Genomic DNA, 17,691 nt, shown 5'->3' with positions numbered 1-17,691 from the left:
TTAGACTTATAAAACTATATAAAAATATTAAAAAAATAAAATTTATTGTCAAAATACTTTTAGATCCGCAGCATCGCACGGGTATTTCACTAGTGCGCCATGATAGACGAGGGAGAAGGCACAGTAACAAAAATACAAGAAGTGAAAATAAAAAAAATAAAAAGGATATAAAAATAAAAAAAATAAATAAATTTCTCTTCTCATATAAAGACTACCATTCGGTGACCACTACAGAAAAATCAAAAAAGTAGAAAACACTTATTTGTGATGAAATTTCACTATTTAAGACAAAATTCCACTATTTAAAATTATTTAAAACTACACCACATATCACAAAAATTATATTATTCGACACTACATTATAATATAAAACAAAAATTACACTATTTAATAATAAAATTTTTCAAAAAAGTAAAAATAAAACTATAAGACAGCAAAATATAATTTTTTTTAAATACAAAATGACAAAATAAAAATAAGCTAAACCATAATACTGGTAATTGAAATTTACCCGTCACAAAATGTAAGGATTTGCTAGTCTGTTCAACAAAACAAAATAGCTTCTCTACTCCACAAACAGCAACCGCAGATTCGGCAAAAGAAGAGAAAATTGAAATTTTACTTTGCAGACCTCAAGAACAGAAAAGCTCAGGGTGAGTTATTCTACGATAAGGGCTTTTTTTCCCGAGTAATTTCGGTTTAAAAATAAATAGTTTATCATCATAGTACACTTCAACTGCATGAAAAATCTGGCTACAATCCATGTTTTAAAAGAAAGCTGAAGAAAAATACGAAAACCAGCATAAAATACCAGCACAGATATAGTAGGTATCCTGGTTCTCAGAAATACAATAACAAGACTACTGAACAGAATCTCCAAAAACTCGTTCTCAAAAAGTCTTCTCAGAAAGCAACTGCTCTATATCTCAAGTTAAACTCATCCGTTCCCTACGAAAACAACCCTCCCCCTCCTTACTCCCATCCTGTAGGTGCAGGCGGAGCGGCCTCCCAACCGGATGGAACAATAGGCGCCACAACGCCGTCGGTCGCCACCGGGGCCGCAGAGGTGTCCCATCCATCACCAGCCACCGGAGCTGTTACTTGGGGGAAAAAAAACAAAAAAAAAGGGACAAGATGATTAGGCATATCTGAGGCATTGCTTTCATGTTCGTAGAGAATTTCTTACAAATAACTAAGTTTGAGCCGGCAGTTGATTGCAGCAATTTCCAAACTTTGGGTGGGAATGTGCATTGTGTTTATGGTTCAAGAGGGTACGACATATTTTCCAACAACTTTCGAGTTGCACCAGGAGCAAAAACTTCAAATAAAAGCTCTACTTGTGGGGCCTACAAACATATTTCGGCTTCTCGCAACAGTCAAAGCACTAGACCTTTCCCACTTAACATCTAGCAAAGTTAAAGAAGTTGATCCCAATGTTTCCTGGAACAGGATTTGCAGTGATGTGTGGCACAAGTACGAGAACATGGTTTGCTAATTTCTTAGAAATGCAGTAGGAGGGGAGTAGGATTAGTCGGAACATTATTCTGGAACGTGGTTCATTTAGAACGTCAATACAGATTGGCATTGATAAAAAAGTCAATAACTACCTTCATTACCTAATAATTCTTTATTCATTAAAGAACAGATTGGTTACTCTCTCTTCTAATCAAAGGCGCTTCAACTTTTTTTATATGAGTATGACTCTTTGACATTATTCTATCTAGTAAAACATATTTCTTACAGGTAACTAAAACAATTAGATCTAGAAAAGTTGAAGTACTTATCTACTATTCTGATTCACCACTTGTTGTGATCCGGATTGAGAACCCAGCACAAATCAGTACGTGCGATCCGGATCACGGTAAGACCCCAGCAACTGTGGTTGATCCAAAATAAAAGAGCAAATGCGAGCTTATATAATCAAAGAAATAATTAAGGGATTCTGACCTTGAGCAGCAGCCCATTCAACACCAGCCACAGGAGGAACAGCTGGAGGAACAGCTCCCACTTCGGAAGTCCACTGGTCGGAAGCCCACTGATCAGCAGCCCCCACGCCAGTGTAATCAGCAACTGCGCCGTATTCAGGTGCAACAGGAGCCTCCTCCTCTTCCTGTTCCTTGGCTTCCTCAGGGTCTCTGTAGAAGAACAGATCAACCTGCACATACACCACACAACAAGAGCAACTAGAAAAACTCAGGAACAGCTTCCATCTTTTTATTGAACTTTTTGCAGCCAATAGAAAGAAAACCATTATTTTTGGGTATCACAGCACTTTCTTTTGTTTTTATATGTTAGCGCAAGGCATTGCAGCTCATCAAAAGAAATTTAAGTCCAATCGTCCAAAAAGTGAAATTACAATATCAACTAAAAGGTGGACTGATAAAAAAGTGAAATCAAAATATTTGAAGTTGAGATGCCCATTAAACATACGATAGTTCAGGTAAGGCCCATACATATTTACCAAAAAGGTTTACTAAACCATGTAATATTATCATCACTTACCATCACCTCCCATTTACGTCCAGGAAGAATGGTACCCCTCATCTGCAGAACCATCCTCGCCAACAGCCAGTATAAGCAGCCAATACTGTTCCTTCCTTTATTATTTGCGGGAATTCCGATATCAACATATCGCATTGGAGAATCAGTGTCACAGAAAGCAATGGTGGGAATATTCCCCAAGGCAGATTCCTTGATTGGCTGTTCAAAATTAAATGCTAAAAGCAATTAATAGAGATTCTGCTAAAATTTCTCTACAAAATTGTCTTCTTATGTACATACCCCTGGAAAAGTCTAGCTCTCATATATAACTGTCGAAAGATCACTTGCTTACAAAAATACACTCATCTTACGCGACAGGGAATAGTCCATCTCGTCGGATAAACTTGTAGGGGTAGTGTTTGTGATTTCTCACATTTGCAGGGGCACATATGTGAAAGAAGCATAACCAAAAACAAAAGCTAATAGCAATGATGTCTTTTACCTGATGGTCAGTCCTAGGATCAGTGAGAACAAGAAGGCGAGGCTCGCAAAAGGAAGTTTGCAGCTGATTAGTGAAGGTTCCGGGAGTGTGCCTTCCGGCAATAGGGTGGACGCCAGTGTACTGTGCAAACTTCAAGACAGCTCTTTGACCGTACGGCCTTGCTGATTGGACAATGATATCCTGGGGGTTCTCAATGGCAACAATAACCCTAGCTGCCAGTTGGAGTTTCTCCCAAGTTTTCCCAAGGTTGATAATGTAAATTCCTGAGGTTAGGACCAAGCAATGTAGCTTGTAAGTTTTACATCCATCATCTCATAAAGATATTTCCAAATTGTATAAGCAAGAAGTAGAAGCGAACTACAATCTCCTTTCTTCAAAAATTCAGCATTCAGCTCACCAATCATCCAAAACAATGACTCATACAACAAAAAAAGAGCAAGAGATAAAAAAAATATCACTCGATTTCTAGTATACATCCCTGGTTTTCATTGAATGATTTGGTCAAATACTTTGACACAACTAAAGCACAAACTAATGTATATTTCTTCTCTATTATGGACAAGGCTCAGAATCGAGGCACGTAAATTCTCACATAACAAAGGCATGCAGAAGCTCTCTTTAGTGTAAAAGACCAAAGAACAATAAAAAACAGTTTGATTACATTGCTTGAGCTGGTATTTTAGCAATTTATTAAATTTTAGCATCAAGAGACCATAACTATCTAGACCATGCCTCATGGAAAAGCAGTAAAAATAAAAAGGAATCCCATAATGCAGTCGATGTTCTTCCACTAGTAGTAATCACAGCGGCAATTTCTATCCCTTTGGTAACATTTAACTCTTATTTTTTGGGTTTAAAACTGCCATTTGTGCCAATCAATCACAAGTCTACTTATATATAAAGTTTAAGGTAAAAATGTATGCAGACCCCTCAAGGCCTCAACCATGGACCATTGAAATGGCCCCCTCAACTTTTCCTCTTTCTCTAACTGATCCTCCTAACTTTTGATTTGTTTTTTTCTATTTGAGTGATTTTAGTAAACTACATTGGGGGGATTTATTAAATTTATCGGTGATGCCATCAAATTTAGTGGCTTTAATCACTCTTTAGCTAATAAGATTGAACTACTACATGCTAATAGAGCCATTAAATTTAACAAAATTTTCACATTAATAAACTACAAGAACTCAAATAAAAAATTAGAAGGGGAATCAATTAAAAAAAAATGAAAGAGCATCTTTCAAAACGGCAGATAGTTAAAGGACTCCATACATCTTTAACATAAAACAAGTTGTTCTCAATCTACAACTTCCATCCATCATTATAAACAGGGAGCAACATCACTAGCATGATTCACACAGTAAAGAGGTTGCGCAACATAGGATACTACGTATACAAATTCAAAGCTTTTGCAATCTACAACAACCCTATCCCAGGGAAACCTCAATTATAATCCAAGGCAACTAAATGCCTATCATATGCCCTAGTTCACAAATCAAATTTCCAACATAAAAGCAAAATTACATACAAAGCCAAGCATCAATAGCATGAACTCAAAGGTATAACTTGGCACAGTAAAGAGGTTGAGCAACATAGGAGACTACATATACTTTCAAAGCTTTTGCTATAGACAACAATACTAATCCATGAAAACCTTAATTAAGACCCAAAGCACCTAAATACTAATCACATACCCTGGTCCATGAATCGGTTCTCCAACATAAAAGCGAAATAGCACAAAACACTAAAGATAAAGCATCAATAGCATAACCAAGGGTACATGGAGGCTACGTAGTACGTACACATGCAAAATCGAAGCTTTTGCAATCTAGAACAAACCAAATCCATGGCAACCTCAAGTAAAATCCAAGGCAACTAAACACAAATCACATCTCCTAGTTCACGAATCAATTACGCAACATGGAAGCGAAATAGCACAAGACCCCAAAGATCAAGCATCAATAGCATGAATCCAAGGGTAAAATGATGGGTTAGGATTAGGGTTCGGGGCATACCATCGGTCCTCCGCTTGAAGACGTAGCGCTCCATCTGGTAGTCGCAGTTCTTGGTGCCGAGGTGGACGTCGGCAGCGAGCATCATCTGGATGTCCTGCTCCTTCTGCGAGAGCACCCGCGTCGCCGCCATGGCCGCTCCTCGCCGCCTCGGAAGGAGGACGAGGGATGCGAGGGTTAGGGTTTCTCGTAAGGGGGAGGCGAACGAGAAGGTTCACTGAAACCGTAGGCGTTGGTACTTATCTAGTGCGTTAGCTCGAAAACCCTAGCCTTCGAAGAGATCGGTGGATTAGAAGGGGAATTATCATGGACCAATCTGGTAGACCGGACCAGTAGAAAGACAACACGTGTAAAATAGATGGTAAATTCCAAATAGCCCGCCGTAGTTAGATATATTTCCACATAACCATCTTGTAATTTTAAAAAGGTTATGTTATTACTTTATAATAATATATTATTTCTGTTCTACTGTAAATATATATTATTCACTAAGATAATGAATTATAATTTAATTTTTGGAAATGTGAAGTTAATAAGGATGTGTCTATTAAAAAAGTTAAAATTAAGGGGGTGATTTCAAAATAGCCTATAGTTGAGAATGGTCTCCATACAGTTTTCACCAAAATTAAAGGACCAAATATACAAAAATTCCTTTGATATTTTAGCTTATATTTCAATTATTTCGAATGTTAAAAATTATGCTAATTTGTACTCTATATTTTATCAATGTGTCAAACAAATATTAAGGATAATCATTGAATTTATTTATAAATTTTGCTAAAATAAAGTTTATACAGATAAACTTTAAAATGAGTTAACTAGCACCGCCTGTGAACTTACTTCTGAAAAAATTTATACCAAATTCTATCTTTTTTTTTGTAAATTTTAGACTTATTTAAAATACTAATATAGTGTATACGTATAAAACTTAATCGAACTTTAATTATTTTCCTTTTGACTATCTAATTTTTTAAAATTTTAATTTTATTATTTATTTTTAAATTTTTTTGATTTGAGTCATTCAACGACAAGTAACTTTGAAATTTGAATACATCATTAGTTTTAAAGGTTTAATTAATATATTTTATATAATTCTTGTAACTATAAATTTATTAAAATAAGTAATAATTTAAATTTTAAAGTTAAAGTGTTGTCGCGTAGCTTAAACTAATCAAATTAAAAGATTGGACTGTAAAATAAAAATTTTGAAAATTTGGATAGATAATCAAAGAAAATACTTTAAATATCACCCATGTGGTTTCACAGTTTCTCACTTTAATACTCTGTGGTTTAAAGTATATCAATTTAGTACCCGTTGTTTTATTTTTCTCTTCTTATTATCTATTCCATTAATTTTTTTCGTTAAATCAGTTACAAAGTTAAAACTAAAGAGTACTAAAGTGCATATTAGATAAACCTAGGTGGAGTATCTGAAGTTTTTTGTATATAATTTAACAAAATATTAACGGAGGAGCGGGTGAAAAGAGAAAAATAAAATCACGAGATACTAATTTGATGCACTTTAAATCGTAAGATATTAAAATGAGAATATGCAAAACTACAGTGATGGTATTTAAAGTTTACTCTAAACTAAATGGTCTAGTTTACGTAATTTTTATAAGTTTTTTTACTTATCTATATATATGAGCGCTTCCATCATTCCATGTTCGCAAATCTCTTTCTTGTATCGTCGAAAAATTTGAAATACTAATTACGAGACACTCGAAGGGGTTTCCTGCAATTTTACTTCTCTATAGTACCCGCACTCCGTTCACAACCAAATTCCACCCCCGGCGACATACACCACCACCCGCCCCTCGGCCGCCGCCGCCGCCGCCGCCGCCGATGTCCCTCGGGAGCCGCGCCGCCGCCGTCTTCGGCGGCGCCGCTCTCGCCAAGACCCTCTGCGCCGTCCACGTCGTCAACGCCCACCTCTGCGGCGTCGCCTTCGTACTCTCCCCCTCCCCTTTTCCCTCTCTCTCTCTCTCTCTCTCTCTCTCTCTAAGAGGACGTCATCGTCATATACAGGTGCTGGGCCCAAGCATGCTCCCGACCATGAACCTCACCGGCGACGTGGTGGCCGTGGACCGGATCACCGCGCGGTGGGGCTCCGTCGCCGTGGGGGACGTCGTCCTCCTCCTGTCCCCGGAAAACCCTAGGAAGACCGTCGCCAAGCGGATCATGGGGCTCGAGGGCGACGCCGTGACCTACCTCGTCGATCCCGCCAAGGGCGACGAGTCCAAGACCGCGGTGGTGCGCTATGTTTCAATCGATCGATCGATCTTGTGATTTTTCGGCTAAAAGTTTGGATTTTGACTAGTTTTTTTGGTGATAATTTTGGATTGTTTCTTTTGCAGGTGCCCAAAGGGCATGTTTGGGTGCAGGGGGATAACATTTATGCTTCAAGGGATTCGAGGCAGTTCGGGCCGGTGCCGTATGGATTGATACAGGGCAGGATCTTTTGTAGGGTAAAGAGGACTCCTTTTGAATCGATTATGTTGTTGTTACCAGCTTATTGCTTTTGATTCAGTGTTAATTGGTATTATGTGGGTTTGATAGCTCAATTTGATGTGGAAGAATGAAATTTAAGTTTCGTCGTTCGTTTAGAACATGATTTGATGTGCTGGTCATGATGTAGATAATGTTTAAATCACCCATTTCATTTGATTTAGCCACCATGAGACTAAAAAGGGGTGTTTTTCTTGAATATTGAAGTTGGACGGTAAGCGTAAGGACGGATGTTTAGAAGTGCAAAACAAACTTCCATATTTTGAAGTTTAGAGAAGATGTATTGCTTTTTGGGTAGTGACAGATTTTCTTCATTTACTTGAGAATCTGAAACTAGAGTTTTAAGGAGCGTCAAAGTGTTACTAGTGGGTGTAGAAGAGTTTGGTGGCTAAACAATCCTAGTGACTTAGTTGATTTTAAGTTGGCTCATTGTTAGAGTTCTCTTATATCTGTATGTTGTTGCTTTCATTTCTTATGTCCATAAGACAAGCTTTGCTATTGAGTGTATGTCTGTTATTTGTAATTTAGTCATAGGAGATGATGCTCTCAATGTTGTCCGTATTCTATTGCTACGATATTCCTCTCTTTGATCTCCGTGGATATAATTCTGGTAGCTCGTCTGACTATAATGAGCATTTCAAAAAGCATAACGGGCTTAATCCTTAGAATGTGCTAGACTCCAATTTAATTAGCAAGAATAAGAAACTTAGCAATATTGTGCAGTTCTTTATTTGTTTTCTTAATGAGCATTTTATTGTTCCATCTATTGTCTAAGCCTGTTGCCATTCCACAAGTATTCCTAATGGCTTACATTGTTGTTTTGTCAAGACAAAGCTTGACGCAGTACCGCCAAGTTCTTATAGTCCACCTGGTGAAAAAAGAAGACATAAGTGACTGCTGGCAATTATACCACATCTACCACTTAAAACCTGAATTTGGGATTTGTGGTTAGAATGCATGCTAAAGTGAGTGTACAAAAAGTCATTCTGTTGAACAAGGTTTAGAAGAGCCAATTGAATTTTCTAAGAGAACTTTGAGTCGATTTTAATTCCAAATGCTTGGAATTTCTGTAGCATTTTGCATTGCAGTTGGACTAATTTTATAATGTTTGTTCTTCAATCTTCTTATGCTTATTCCTTGTGCTTGGCATAAGCATTTCAACTTCATTTTCTACTACCACATAGGTCATAGTGTTTCTTGCATATCTGGTTATTTACGGTGTGTCATCTTACGATTTGTGGGTTTTTTTCTTTACCCCTTCTGACATTATTTAGTCGTTGTCTTGTCCAGATCTGGCCACCAGAAAGTTTTGGATTTATCGGTCAAAAGGCGTAGCTCGGTAGAAAGGTAATCCCCAAGTTCTTTAGTGTATTATTAATTTGCTTCAGGCTTCTTGTTGGTCATTATCTATTCTAATTCTTCCATTTGCACAGCTCATTTTGCCAATTTGCTTCTATTAGTGCCATATACAAACATGTATGTTGGTATAATTGCTGCTATCTTACAATCACCGCAGGCAGGACCGACAGACCTTGTTTTTGCAATGAGTCCTGCTTTGACATGAAGTTTCTTTAGTGACTGTAACCTTTTCTTTCTAATTTATGTACGGCAAAGTTGCGATAGCTTGATGCACCTCCCTTCAGCCCAAACAAGCTCTTGTGTTTTTGTTGCGTTTTATTTCAATTGTCTCTTTCGTTACCCCCCGCCAGAATTCGTCTCATCGAACCCAAAGGTCGGGTATCAATCAAGGTTGGGGCTTGGATCTATCCCCTGATCGATTATTTCTCATTGATTCTAATTTTCCGACAAGAATCTTGTGAACAAGAAAATTTTCCAATCGCGGTTTGGTCTTTAATCTAAAGGGCTAAGAGTCTGTGACATGCTTCTATGCTGTACCTTCATCAGGTTAATTTATTTTTTCTCTCTTTTTTTCTGATTGAAACTGTATGATTGTAATGTATAATCTTTACTTTTGCTTCTTCCTTTTTTGTTTTTTGGGGTAACAGTATCAGTTTGGACTTGTTATTCTGAAGTAGAGAGTTTTGGTATTGATTTGTTTTTCCCTGTTAATTTAATTCTTTGTGATTGACTGAAGTGATAGTAAGTTTCAGTTATTTGTTTTGATTGTGAAGAGTATCGCCAACAAAGTAATGATAAATGTTATTCTCTTTTTGGAGAAGGAAAAATTGTCATGAACACAGTGAAATAGCATGATTGTTTGCTACCAATGTGGTTCAAATTCATTATTATTTGTGAGGATGTGATGTTCGAGAAGTGTGAAATAATTATACCTCAAACTTGGAACCTTGGATGCCAACCGTAGAGATGTCAACGGGTTGGGTTTTTAAAAACTCGAACTCGAACCCGACTCCAAACCCGAGACCCGAACCCGAATCCGAACTCGACGGATTTTAAAAATTCATATCCAAACCCAAACCCGACCAAAAATTCAAAACCCGAGCCCAAATCCGAAAATTTGAACCCGAAACAATTATTTTTATTTTCAATATTTTAAAATATATTATATTAAATCCAAATTTTTAAAATATAAATTCAAATATAAAATCAAGTTTATATATATATATATATAGTCCGGCTATGGTGTTTGTAAAAGCACCAAGCACTTGGTGCTTGTGAATTTTTTACCGTTAGATCTATGACTTTGATCATTTTTATCCATTAGATTATACTATTCAAACAACCACCCACTTAACCCAAGGGGGCCCACATCATTCTAACCATATATCTATTAATCCAAGGGCTAAAAACTTACAAGCACCAATGACTTGGTACTTTTAAAAGCATAGGGGCTCAATTCTATATATATATATATATATATATATATATATATATATATATATATNGGGACACCAAAACGTGAAATAGTGAAATCATGGTACACCAAAATTAAAACATAGTTCAATTATGGGACACCAAAAAATTTGGTATCCCATGATTTCACTATTTCACACTTTAGTGTCCCATGATTTCACTATTTCACGTTTTGGTGTCCTATGATTGAACTATGTGAAATTTGGTGTCCCATGATTTCACTATTTCACTCTTTGGTGTTCCATGATTGAACTATGTGAAATTTGATATACCATGATTTTACTTTTTTACACTTTGGTGACCTCCCAAAAACTTCAAAAAGGAAATAAATTAAATTCAGTTGATCGGGGTAAAATTGAAATTTTAAATTTACGCAACAAATAGAAATGTCTAACTTAATCATTTAAAATACATTAAGAACGTTAATATTTAAATAATTAAGTTTATTAGTGGAATTTAAAATTCCAGTTTTCATGACAGCTGATTGAGTTTAGTTTATTTAATTTTTTAATCTATTATTTTAATTTTAAAACTTTCTGGACTATCGACAAAGTTTTATTACGTATAAAATCTATTTAAAACATACAATAATAGAAGAAGAAGAAAAAAAACAGTGAAAATATGAAATAGTTTTCTTATATGGAAGACTGTAGCAGCAGCGTCGGATCGTGACTGACATAGATCGTTTTCGACTGATTATCGAACTACCAACCAATCCCTACAGTTACTCATACCTATAAGCTTTAAAATAGGCTTAGGCTTGGGCTTACTTTGCCTATATAAACTACCTATACTTATACTTAAGCCTATACCTATATTTTTTATCTTTGGGCTGCTTATACCTAAACCTGTACCTAAAACTATACTAAAGTGATAAAGTGAGAAACCACAGGGTACTAACTTGATACATTTTAAACCACAGGGTACTAAAGTGAAAAAAATTAAAACCACAAGGAGGGTTTTTGAAGTTTTCCTTTAAATAAATTGAAAGATTGAATAATAAAATTAAAATTTGGAAAGGTTGGATAGTCGATTCAAAATAATTTACAGATTAGATAAGTTCTATACATTTTTACTAAAAATAATATTTTGAAGTTTTTAATATTTCTTGACAAACTCTAAAATGTATGAACTTCAACTATAACTCTATTATATTTAGAAGCGTAATTAATGTTTAGAAAAAAAAATAGAAACTAATAATGATAATATCAAAGAAGGCCTTATATTTTCTACTCTGTTACCAAATGTCAGGATTCACGATAAAAAAAAAAGGGGGGGAAATGTTTAGAATTATTTAAACTATAAATCATTTTAAATTGACTATCTATTTTTTTAAAATTTTAATTTTGCTATTAAATCTTTCAATTTATTTGATTTCAGTTAGTCAATGATATCTTGACTTCAAAATTTAAATGCATCATTTATCTTTACAAGTTTAGTATATTTTATACTAATTTTGCCATTATAAATTCATAAAAATAAATAAAAAGCTTCAATTTTGAAGTCCAAAATATTAATAACTAACTCCAATAAAAGAAATTAAAAAAATTAGATAATAAAATTAAAATTTTAAACAGTTGCATAACCAATTCAAAATAGTTTGCAATTAAGATAAATTTGGTTTGGTTTATTTCCTCCCAAAACTAACTAATATGAAAAACATAGTAGCTTTACTTATAAAAGTGTAAATAAAAAGATTAGGGGGGCATTCCGAGAATTGAACTCGGGACCTCTCGCACCCTAAGCGAGAATCATACCACTAGACCAAATGCCCTTTTGTTAAAAATTTTACATTATTTAAAATATATTTTAATTTTTTGTAACCCTTCAAGCTTAGTGTAAGAGGATTTATTTTGTGTAGGGATGCAGACGGGGTAGATTTGGAAACGGAAGGGGTCCCTAACTCCTGCTCGGTAATATTATCGTGTCGGGACAGATTTGAGATGTGTTAATTTTAATTTTATTTTTGGTTTCCACTTATCGTTCTACTTCAGACGAATCGAGCGTGGAGCGATTAAAAGAAGAAAGGGTCTTCCACCTGTAACTCCATTTATTTTGTGAATTGAGACGGATTCAGAACGGATTATTTTTTTATATCCTTTTAGTTCTCACTTACAGCCCTATTCAGGACGAATCTGGACGGAAGCTCCACCAATTCAGATCCATTTGTGCCCATAATTTTATGTGTTTACAAATGGGACTAGTGCTCTTGGCTTTTTGGATATTAACATATAGACTTTTTTTTTTGGGCTAAAATACAGGAAATTTTATTATAAATATCTGTTTTTTTTTCATTTTTTTTCTTTTTGACTTTTAAAAATTTATATTTTACTTTTTTAAAATTTTACAAATATTTTTAAAGGGATACGACGTTAATGGAGAGAGCAAAATAACTAAATTACCCTTCTTTATGTAAGAAAATTTTAATATATTTCTATGATTTTGAATGATATTTTTAATATAAATTATAAGAAATAAACAGTATAATGATGGCATCCTGATAGAGGAGGGCTAAATGCAATAACTTGAAATATTGAAAAGATAAAATATAAATTTTTAAAAGTTAGAAAAAAAAAGAAAAATTTCAACCCCTCCCCCCCTAGTTTTGTAGTTTCTCACTTTGCCGCCCTGTGGTTTAAAATGTATCAAATTGTCCCCTGTGGTTTTGTTTTTATCTTTTCGGTAGTTTTTTCGTTAATATTTTATTAAATTATATACAAAAAACTTCAGATACTCATCTAGATTTATCAAATATTCAACTTAGTACCCTTTAATTTTAACTTTATCACTGATTTAAGAAAAAAATAATGAAATTGATAAGAAAAAGAGAAAAAAGAAAGCAAAGGGAAGCAAATTGATACATTGTAAACCACAGGGAAGCAAAGTGAGAAACTACGAAACCACAGGAGAGATTTTTGAAGTTTTCCAAAAAAATATAAAGAATCAAATATTTATAAGATAATTTTCTGTAATTTAGCCATTTTTTGTGTGTGAGTTTTGACATAGGCAACTACAATGAAGCTTAAAGTAAGAATCATAATCTCTCTCTCTCTCTCTCTCTCTTTAATCTTACCATCTTAAATATAAAAAAGACAAAGCACAATTAACAGTATTAGAGAGATTTTAAACTGTCCTTAACACAAAAAGAAAAAGGTTTTATGGTTGGTATTTAAAGTTCTAATTTTGAAGTTTGATTGTTTCACATATTTGACTAAGCTTATTTCTAAAAACATAAAACTGATAGTATACTGATACTCTTTTTTTTAAAAATAAAAACAATATTAGAAAGATTAATCGCACATGCACATGTATATTTTTACACTCGAGTAGATTGAAATAAACGAATTAAACTAATGTTGAAAACCTTTATAGCCTAATAATTAGTTACATGGAGTCAGCAATTAGATCTCGAATTAAAATTCTGTTATAGTGTTAAATTTGGATCGCATGTATCAAGCCCACAACATCATAAAATAAATAAGTCAAATCATACAGTCACACACAAAAAAAGAAAATTTGGTTCCTCAAAAATTTATAAAAAATTATTTTTTAAAACAAAAATACTATATTTTATAAAATTTTAAAAACTTTAAAAATATTTTTTTAGCCAAAAAATTGTTTTCTAAGATAAATATTTCAAAAACTCAAACACCCTGTGAAGGAAAAAAGAGAGAGAGAGAGAGAGAGAGAAAATAAAAGGTACCGAATAGCAATATCGATATATTAGAGGAACTATCCATACATTTTACCCTTGTTATGTCCCTATGAAAGAGTAAAAATGTGGCCTTTTCGACGACGCTCTCTACTGCGCCTTCTCTAACCCCAATTCGCCGCCACCTCGTCCTCGTCCTCGTCCTCCGCACCTTCCCCTTCTCCATTAATGGCGAAAGGCGACGAGGAGGAGGAGGAGGAGGCGGAGGCGATGCGGGGGGAGGGCGCGGAGGAGTACTCGGCCTCGGCCACCGTCGTCCCCTTCGACCCGCCGCTCCCGCTCCTGCGCGGCCCCGTCGCCGCCGCCGCCGACGACGACCCGGCCGCGGGGCCCTTCGTCCTCGCCTTCCGCGACGCCCGGAGCTGGAGATTGGCTTATCGCGCCGCGGAGTCCAAGGTCCGGGAGCAGTGCGAGGTTCGTTCGTTGTCTCCCCCTCTCCCTCTCCAAAACCCTAATCGCTTCAAACCCTAGCTGGAGAAAATGGAAAACCCCGAGTTAAATGCTTCTGTTTTTGGATGAAAAAAGAGTTCAAATCGTGAAAACTTCAACTTTTTTTGGTAATTTACATTTTGACCCACTAGCTTGTCTTTAATCTGATGCAAAGTTAACTCACCAACCTTTTCTCCCTTCCAATTTCTTGCTATGGATCTCACTAACCATACGCCAATTTAAAATTTGTGGGCCAAATTTGTTTTTTTTTTTTTTGCATCAAATTAAACTTGGTAACGTTAGGTAATCAGGGAGTTCTTTTATATATATTTTGATTTCACCATGTATGATATGTTGCCCAAATTTGCAATCGGAGTATAGCTTGTGGGTTCATTTGTGCCAAATTGCAATGGGAAAAATTGGTGGGCTCTTGTGATTTTATCCAGAAAAAAGAAAAACAGAAAAGAAGATTTTTTTTTTTTTTTTGAGTTTTTGATGCATGTGTTCATGTTATAATTGACAAGTTCGGTGCTTGCTATATCCTTTTCATTCCCACTTAGACTATAACTCTAGTTTAGTAACATTGTTGTTTTTTGGTCCTTTTTTTTTAAAAAAAAAGAAAAAGCTTTCCTTTTAAACACAAATTGTATGATCAGAGACATCGGCGCATGAACTTCTGTATCTTGTCTTTGTTTGTTAGCTCGCAGTGTGCCTTGGCCGGATGAGGAAGGGCATGTTCTTCGAAAGAAACACACGGAATGAGAAAATGTACTACATTGTTTCTGTCTCATGTGCCAATTAAACCCTACAGATGTGTAGATTACGAGCAACTCGTCATCCGCCAACGCATGTCCATCGCATAGAATTGTTATTAAAAAGGAGCAAAAAAAAAAAGAAACACCATCGGATGAGGACTAAGCTTTTTGAATTTTCCTTTCCTTAAATTCTTTGTGTTTCAATTTTATTTCTGCAGCTGGCCGAGCTGTGTGGCTCTAGTATTGCCAGTCAGTAAGTTTATCAGCTGCACAGATGAAAAGAGCGCAAAAACCAGCTCTCGGCTGCTGAGCATTAGTAGTCGGGTTTGACAAGTGCGCTACAATCCATTAAATTACTCTGTTTTTCTTGATTTGTCATGTTATGTAAAACAATCAGGAAAATGAATAAAAAGAAGGTGTATATAGGGAGAGTACGAGACTATTCTTATTTGTATGCTGAAGTTACTTCTTCTTAGCTCCAACCCTACTAAATCAAATAACAGATGATCTTGATTCGTTTTTTTTTTTTTTTTTTTTTTTTTTGTCTATGTTGGTATTAATGCAAATCTAAGCATTTTAAGATCTTAATTCACTTGATAAATTGATTTTTTTTTTCGGAGATTTTAGTAATTTAGTCTTCTTCAAAAACTTTATTTTAAAATTAGATATGATAAAATTTTATTTGTAAATATAGTCTCTGTAGGTGGTGAAAGTGGTGAATGGTTCACCGCATTCGTCAATTTTTTTTATGGAGAGAGAAAGCGGTAAATAATTCACCGCTTTTAAAATAACTTTTAATTTTAAGTAGAGTTATGAAAGCGGTGAATGATTCACCGCATTTAAAATAACTTTTGTTTTAAATAGAGTTATGAAAGCGGTGAATGATTCACCGCATTTATAAATTTATTTTTATAATTATTTTTTTTANAATAGAGTTATGAAAGCGGTGAATGATTCACCGCATTTATAAATTTATTTTTATAATTATTTTTTTTAGAAGATTATTTTTATAATTGTAAAAATTGATAGGATTATATATAAAAAAAAAATTCATTTTTTTCTCTGTTTGACGAATGATCTTGTTTAAAACCTGCTGCATACTTCTGTTGAATTAAAACTCCGTTTCTTTTCTAGTCCCTCTCTTTTTCTCTCGTGTACTATGTTGCTCTTTCACCCTTAAGTTCAAAGTTTCAAAATCAAATATAAACACTTGGGTTTTTGGTATAAATCTGTTGAAACAGCTCATAGCTGTGTGCGCGCATGCGCACGCACTAGCCTGCATGCACGAACAGGCGGACCTGCGTGCATGTGTGCATGTCTGTGGACGAGCTCAAAATTGTAATCCTGATTCTTGAATAGTGGAGCTTGCAGTAGCAACACCACCCCTCCTAGACCTACTTCCAAGTTTATCACAATATGCAGGAGAGTTCGATTGACTTGTAAATTCTAATTACTGCATGATTTTTATCATTTTTTTCTCACTTCTTACGACACTCTTGATTATTTCGATAAATTTACACTCTTGTATTACTCAATTTCATCTCTCATTCAACAGGCTGGTGCGCGAGTTGGGTGCTCAATCACTGCCTCCAACAAATGCAGGCCTCCATGGTGGAAGATCCTATTCGGGAATTCAGCGGCAGATTTTGCAGATAGAGAGCGGTGCGAAGAGCGTGAGATGGCTTTATGTCTCGCGGCGTCCAAAGAAGCCTGTATTGAGTTCGCAAAGGAGAAGTGCCTCCCGCCCTTCAGAGATGCGAGGATCGCCTCGGGCAATCTGCTACAAAATTCAGAATTCGTCCTTTGGGGTAGCGAGGATCCAGATATCTCATCGAATTCTGAAACCTTAGAGGGATTTGGTTGCAATCTTGGAGCTACAAGTTATAGAGGAAGTGTTCTAATGATGAGTTCATCTGCTGGAAATAGTGGAAAAACATGAAAAAGCCTATATCCTGATAATGTGATTGTTCTGTGCAGTGTGTAAATTCTAAATTAATCACTTGTAAAATAATTTGTACTTGAGAAAAGGTGAATAATTTTGCTAATTGTTTGAATTCTCGAGCTGCTGATTGTTATGCTTCAGGGGGATTTTTCTTTTTTTTTTTTTTTTCTTTCAAATTCATTCGTGACTCGTGAGCAACTTTTTTGAGTAAATCTATTCTAAGCAATGAATGGTCCTCTCAACCACCTCTAAAGATAGCTAGGATGCCCCTCAACAAGTGTTCAAAATAGTTAAATTTAAAAGAGAATTACTATTGAGACTAAACTAACTCTCATATTAATTGATGATATAATGTAGATCAAAAGACTCCCAAGTTTCAAGTCCTAAAAGCCAAGGCTTCAATTTTATTTAATGTTTCTAATTCTTCAGTTGAAAATTTTTTCAGTAGATTGTAGACTAAATAGAGCAGGAATCTAAATTGTAAACATTCAAAAATTCTACATTCAAAAAACTTTTCT

General features: G+C 35.2%; 3 protein-coding genes and 1 non-coding gene across 6 annotated transcripts; 2 read left to right on the top strand and 2 right to left on the bottom strand.

Moving 5' to 3' along the window:
* On the bottom strand, positions 659 to 5,219 carry LOC109718563 (40S ribosomal protein Sa-2-like). Of its 2 annotated transcripts, none has more exons than XM_020244852.1 (5): positions 4,999 to 5,219; positions 2,984 to 3,246; positions 2,503 to 2,700; positions 1,948 to 2,155; positions 659 to 1,100 (listed from the first exon to the last, which is right to left on the bottom strand). In XM_020244852.1, exons 1-5 carry the CDS (start codon positions 5,126 to 5,128, stop codon positions 973 to 975), a joined length of 927 nt encoding a protein of 308 aa, XP_020100441.1. In that variant the 5' UTR covers positions 5,129 to 5,219; the 3' UTR covers positions 659 to 972. The 2 variants fall into 2 exon arrangements, with proteins under 2 accessions (XP_020100441.1, XP_020100442.1); XM_020244853.1 differs by having other exon boundaries at positions 659 to 1,094.
* On the top strand, positions 6,698 to 9,573 carry LOC109718975 (mitochondrial inner membrane protease subunit 1). 2 transcript variants are annotated; one of them, XM_020245491.1, is made up of 5 exons: positions 6,700 to 6,945; positions 7,024 to 7,248; positions 7,353 to 7,463; positions 8,794 to 8,850; positions 8,937 to 9,573. In XM_020245491.1, exons 1-4 carry the CDS (start codon positions 6,841 to 6,843, stop codon positions 8,836 to 8,838), a joined length of 486 nt encoding a protein of 161 aa, XP_020101080.1. In that variant the 5' UTR covers positions 6,700 to 6,840; the 3' UTR covers positions 8,839 to 8,850; positions 8,937 to 9,573. The 2 variants fall into 2 exon arrangements, with proteins under 2 accessions (XP_020101081.1, XP_020101080.1); XM_020245492.1 differs by having other exon boundaries at positions 6,698 to 6,945; positions 8,794 to 9,573.
* TRNAP-AGG lies at positions 12,038 to 12,109 on the bottom strand. The gene has a single exon. It is a non-coding gene; the product is annotated as a tRNA-Pro (tRNA).
* On the top strand, positions 14,143 to 17,319 carry LOC109718370. Its single transcript, XM_020244571.1, has 2 exons — positions 14,143 to 14,461; positions 16,787 to 17,319. The coding sequence occupies exons 1-2, from the start codon at positions 14,216 to 14,218 to the stop codon at positions 17,168 to 17,170; spliced, it is 630 nt and encodes a 209-aa protein (XP_020100160.1). The 5' UTR covers positions 14,143 to 14,215; the 3' UTR covers positions 17,171 to 17,319.

This window comes from Ananas comosus, linkage group 12, assembly GCF_001540865.1.
Source record: "Ananas comosus cultivar F153 linkage group 12, ASM154086v1, whole genome shotgun sequence".
Taxonomy (NCBI): Eukaryota; Viridiplantae; Streptophyta; class Magnoliopsida; order Poales; family Bromeliaceae; genus Ananas; species Ananas comosus.
This window is presented reverse-complemented; position numbering and strand designations above follow the sequence as displayed.

What these genes read in the sequence shown, in the direction of transcription:
- LOC109718370 (XM_020244571.1), top strand. Translation starts at nt 14,216, where the DNA reads ATGGCGAAAGGCGACGAGGAGGAGGAGGAGGAGGCGGAGGCGATGCGG. An exon ending in AGGTCCGGGAGCAGTGCGAG is followed by an intron (nt 14,462 to 16,786) that starts GTTCGTTCGTTG and finishes CTCATTCAACAG; the next exon opens with GCTGGTGCGCGAGTTGGGTG.
- LOC109718563 (XM_020244852.1), bottom strand. Translation starts at nt 5,128, where the DNA reads ATGGCGGCGACGCGGGTGCTCTCGCAGAAGGAGCAGGACATCCAGATG. An exon ending in ATCCTAGGACTGACCATCAG is followed by an intron (nt 2,701 to 2,983) that starts GTAAAAGACATC and finishes AATTTTGAACAG; the next exon opens with CCAATCAAGGAATCTGCCTT. An exon ending in GACGTAAATGGGAGGTGATG is followed by an intron (nt 2,156 to 2,502) that starts GTAAGTGATGAT and finishes GTGTATGTGCAG; the next exon opens with GTTGATCTGTTCTTCTACAG.
- LOC109718975 (XM_020245492.1), top strand. Translation starts at nt 6,841, where the DNA reads ATGTCCCTCGGGAGCCGCGCCGCCGCCGTCTTCGGCGGCGCCGCTCTC. An exon ending in ACCTCTGCGGCGTCGCCTTC is followed by an intron (nt 6,946 to 7,023) that starts GTACTCTCCCCC and finishes CGTCATATACAG; the next exon opens with GTGCTGGGCCCAAGCATGCT. An exon ending in ACGAGTCCAAGACCGCGGTG is followed by an intron (nt 7,249 to 7,352) that starts GTGCGCTATGTT and finishes TTTCTTTTGCAG; the next exon opens with GTGCCCAAAGGGCATGTTTG.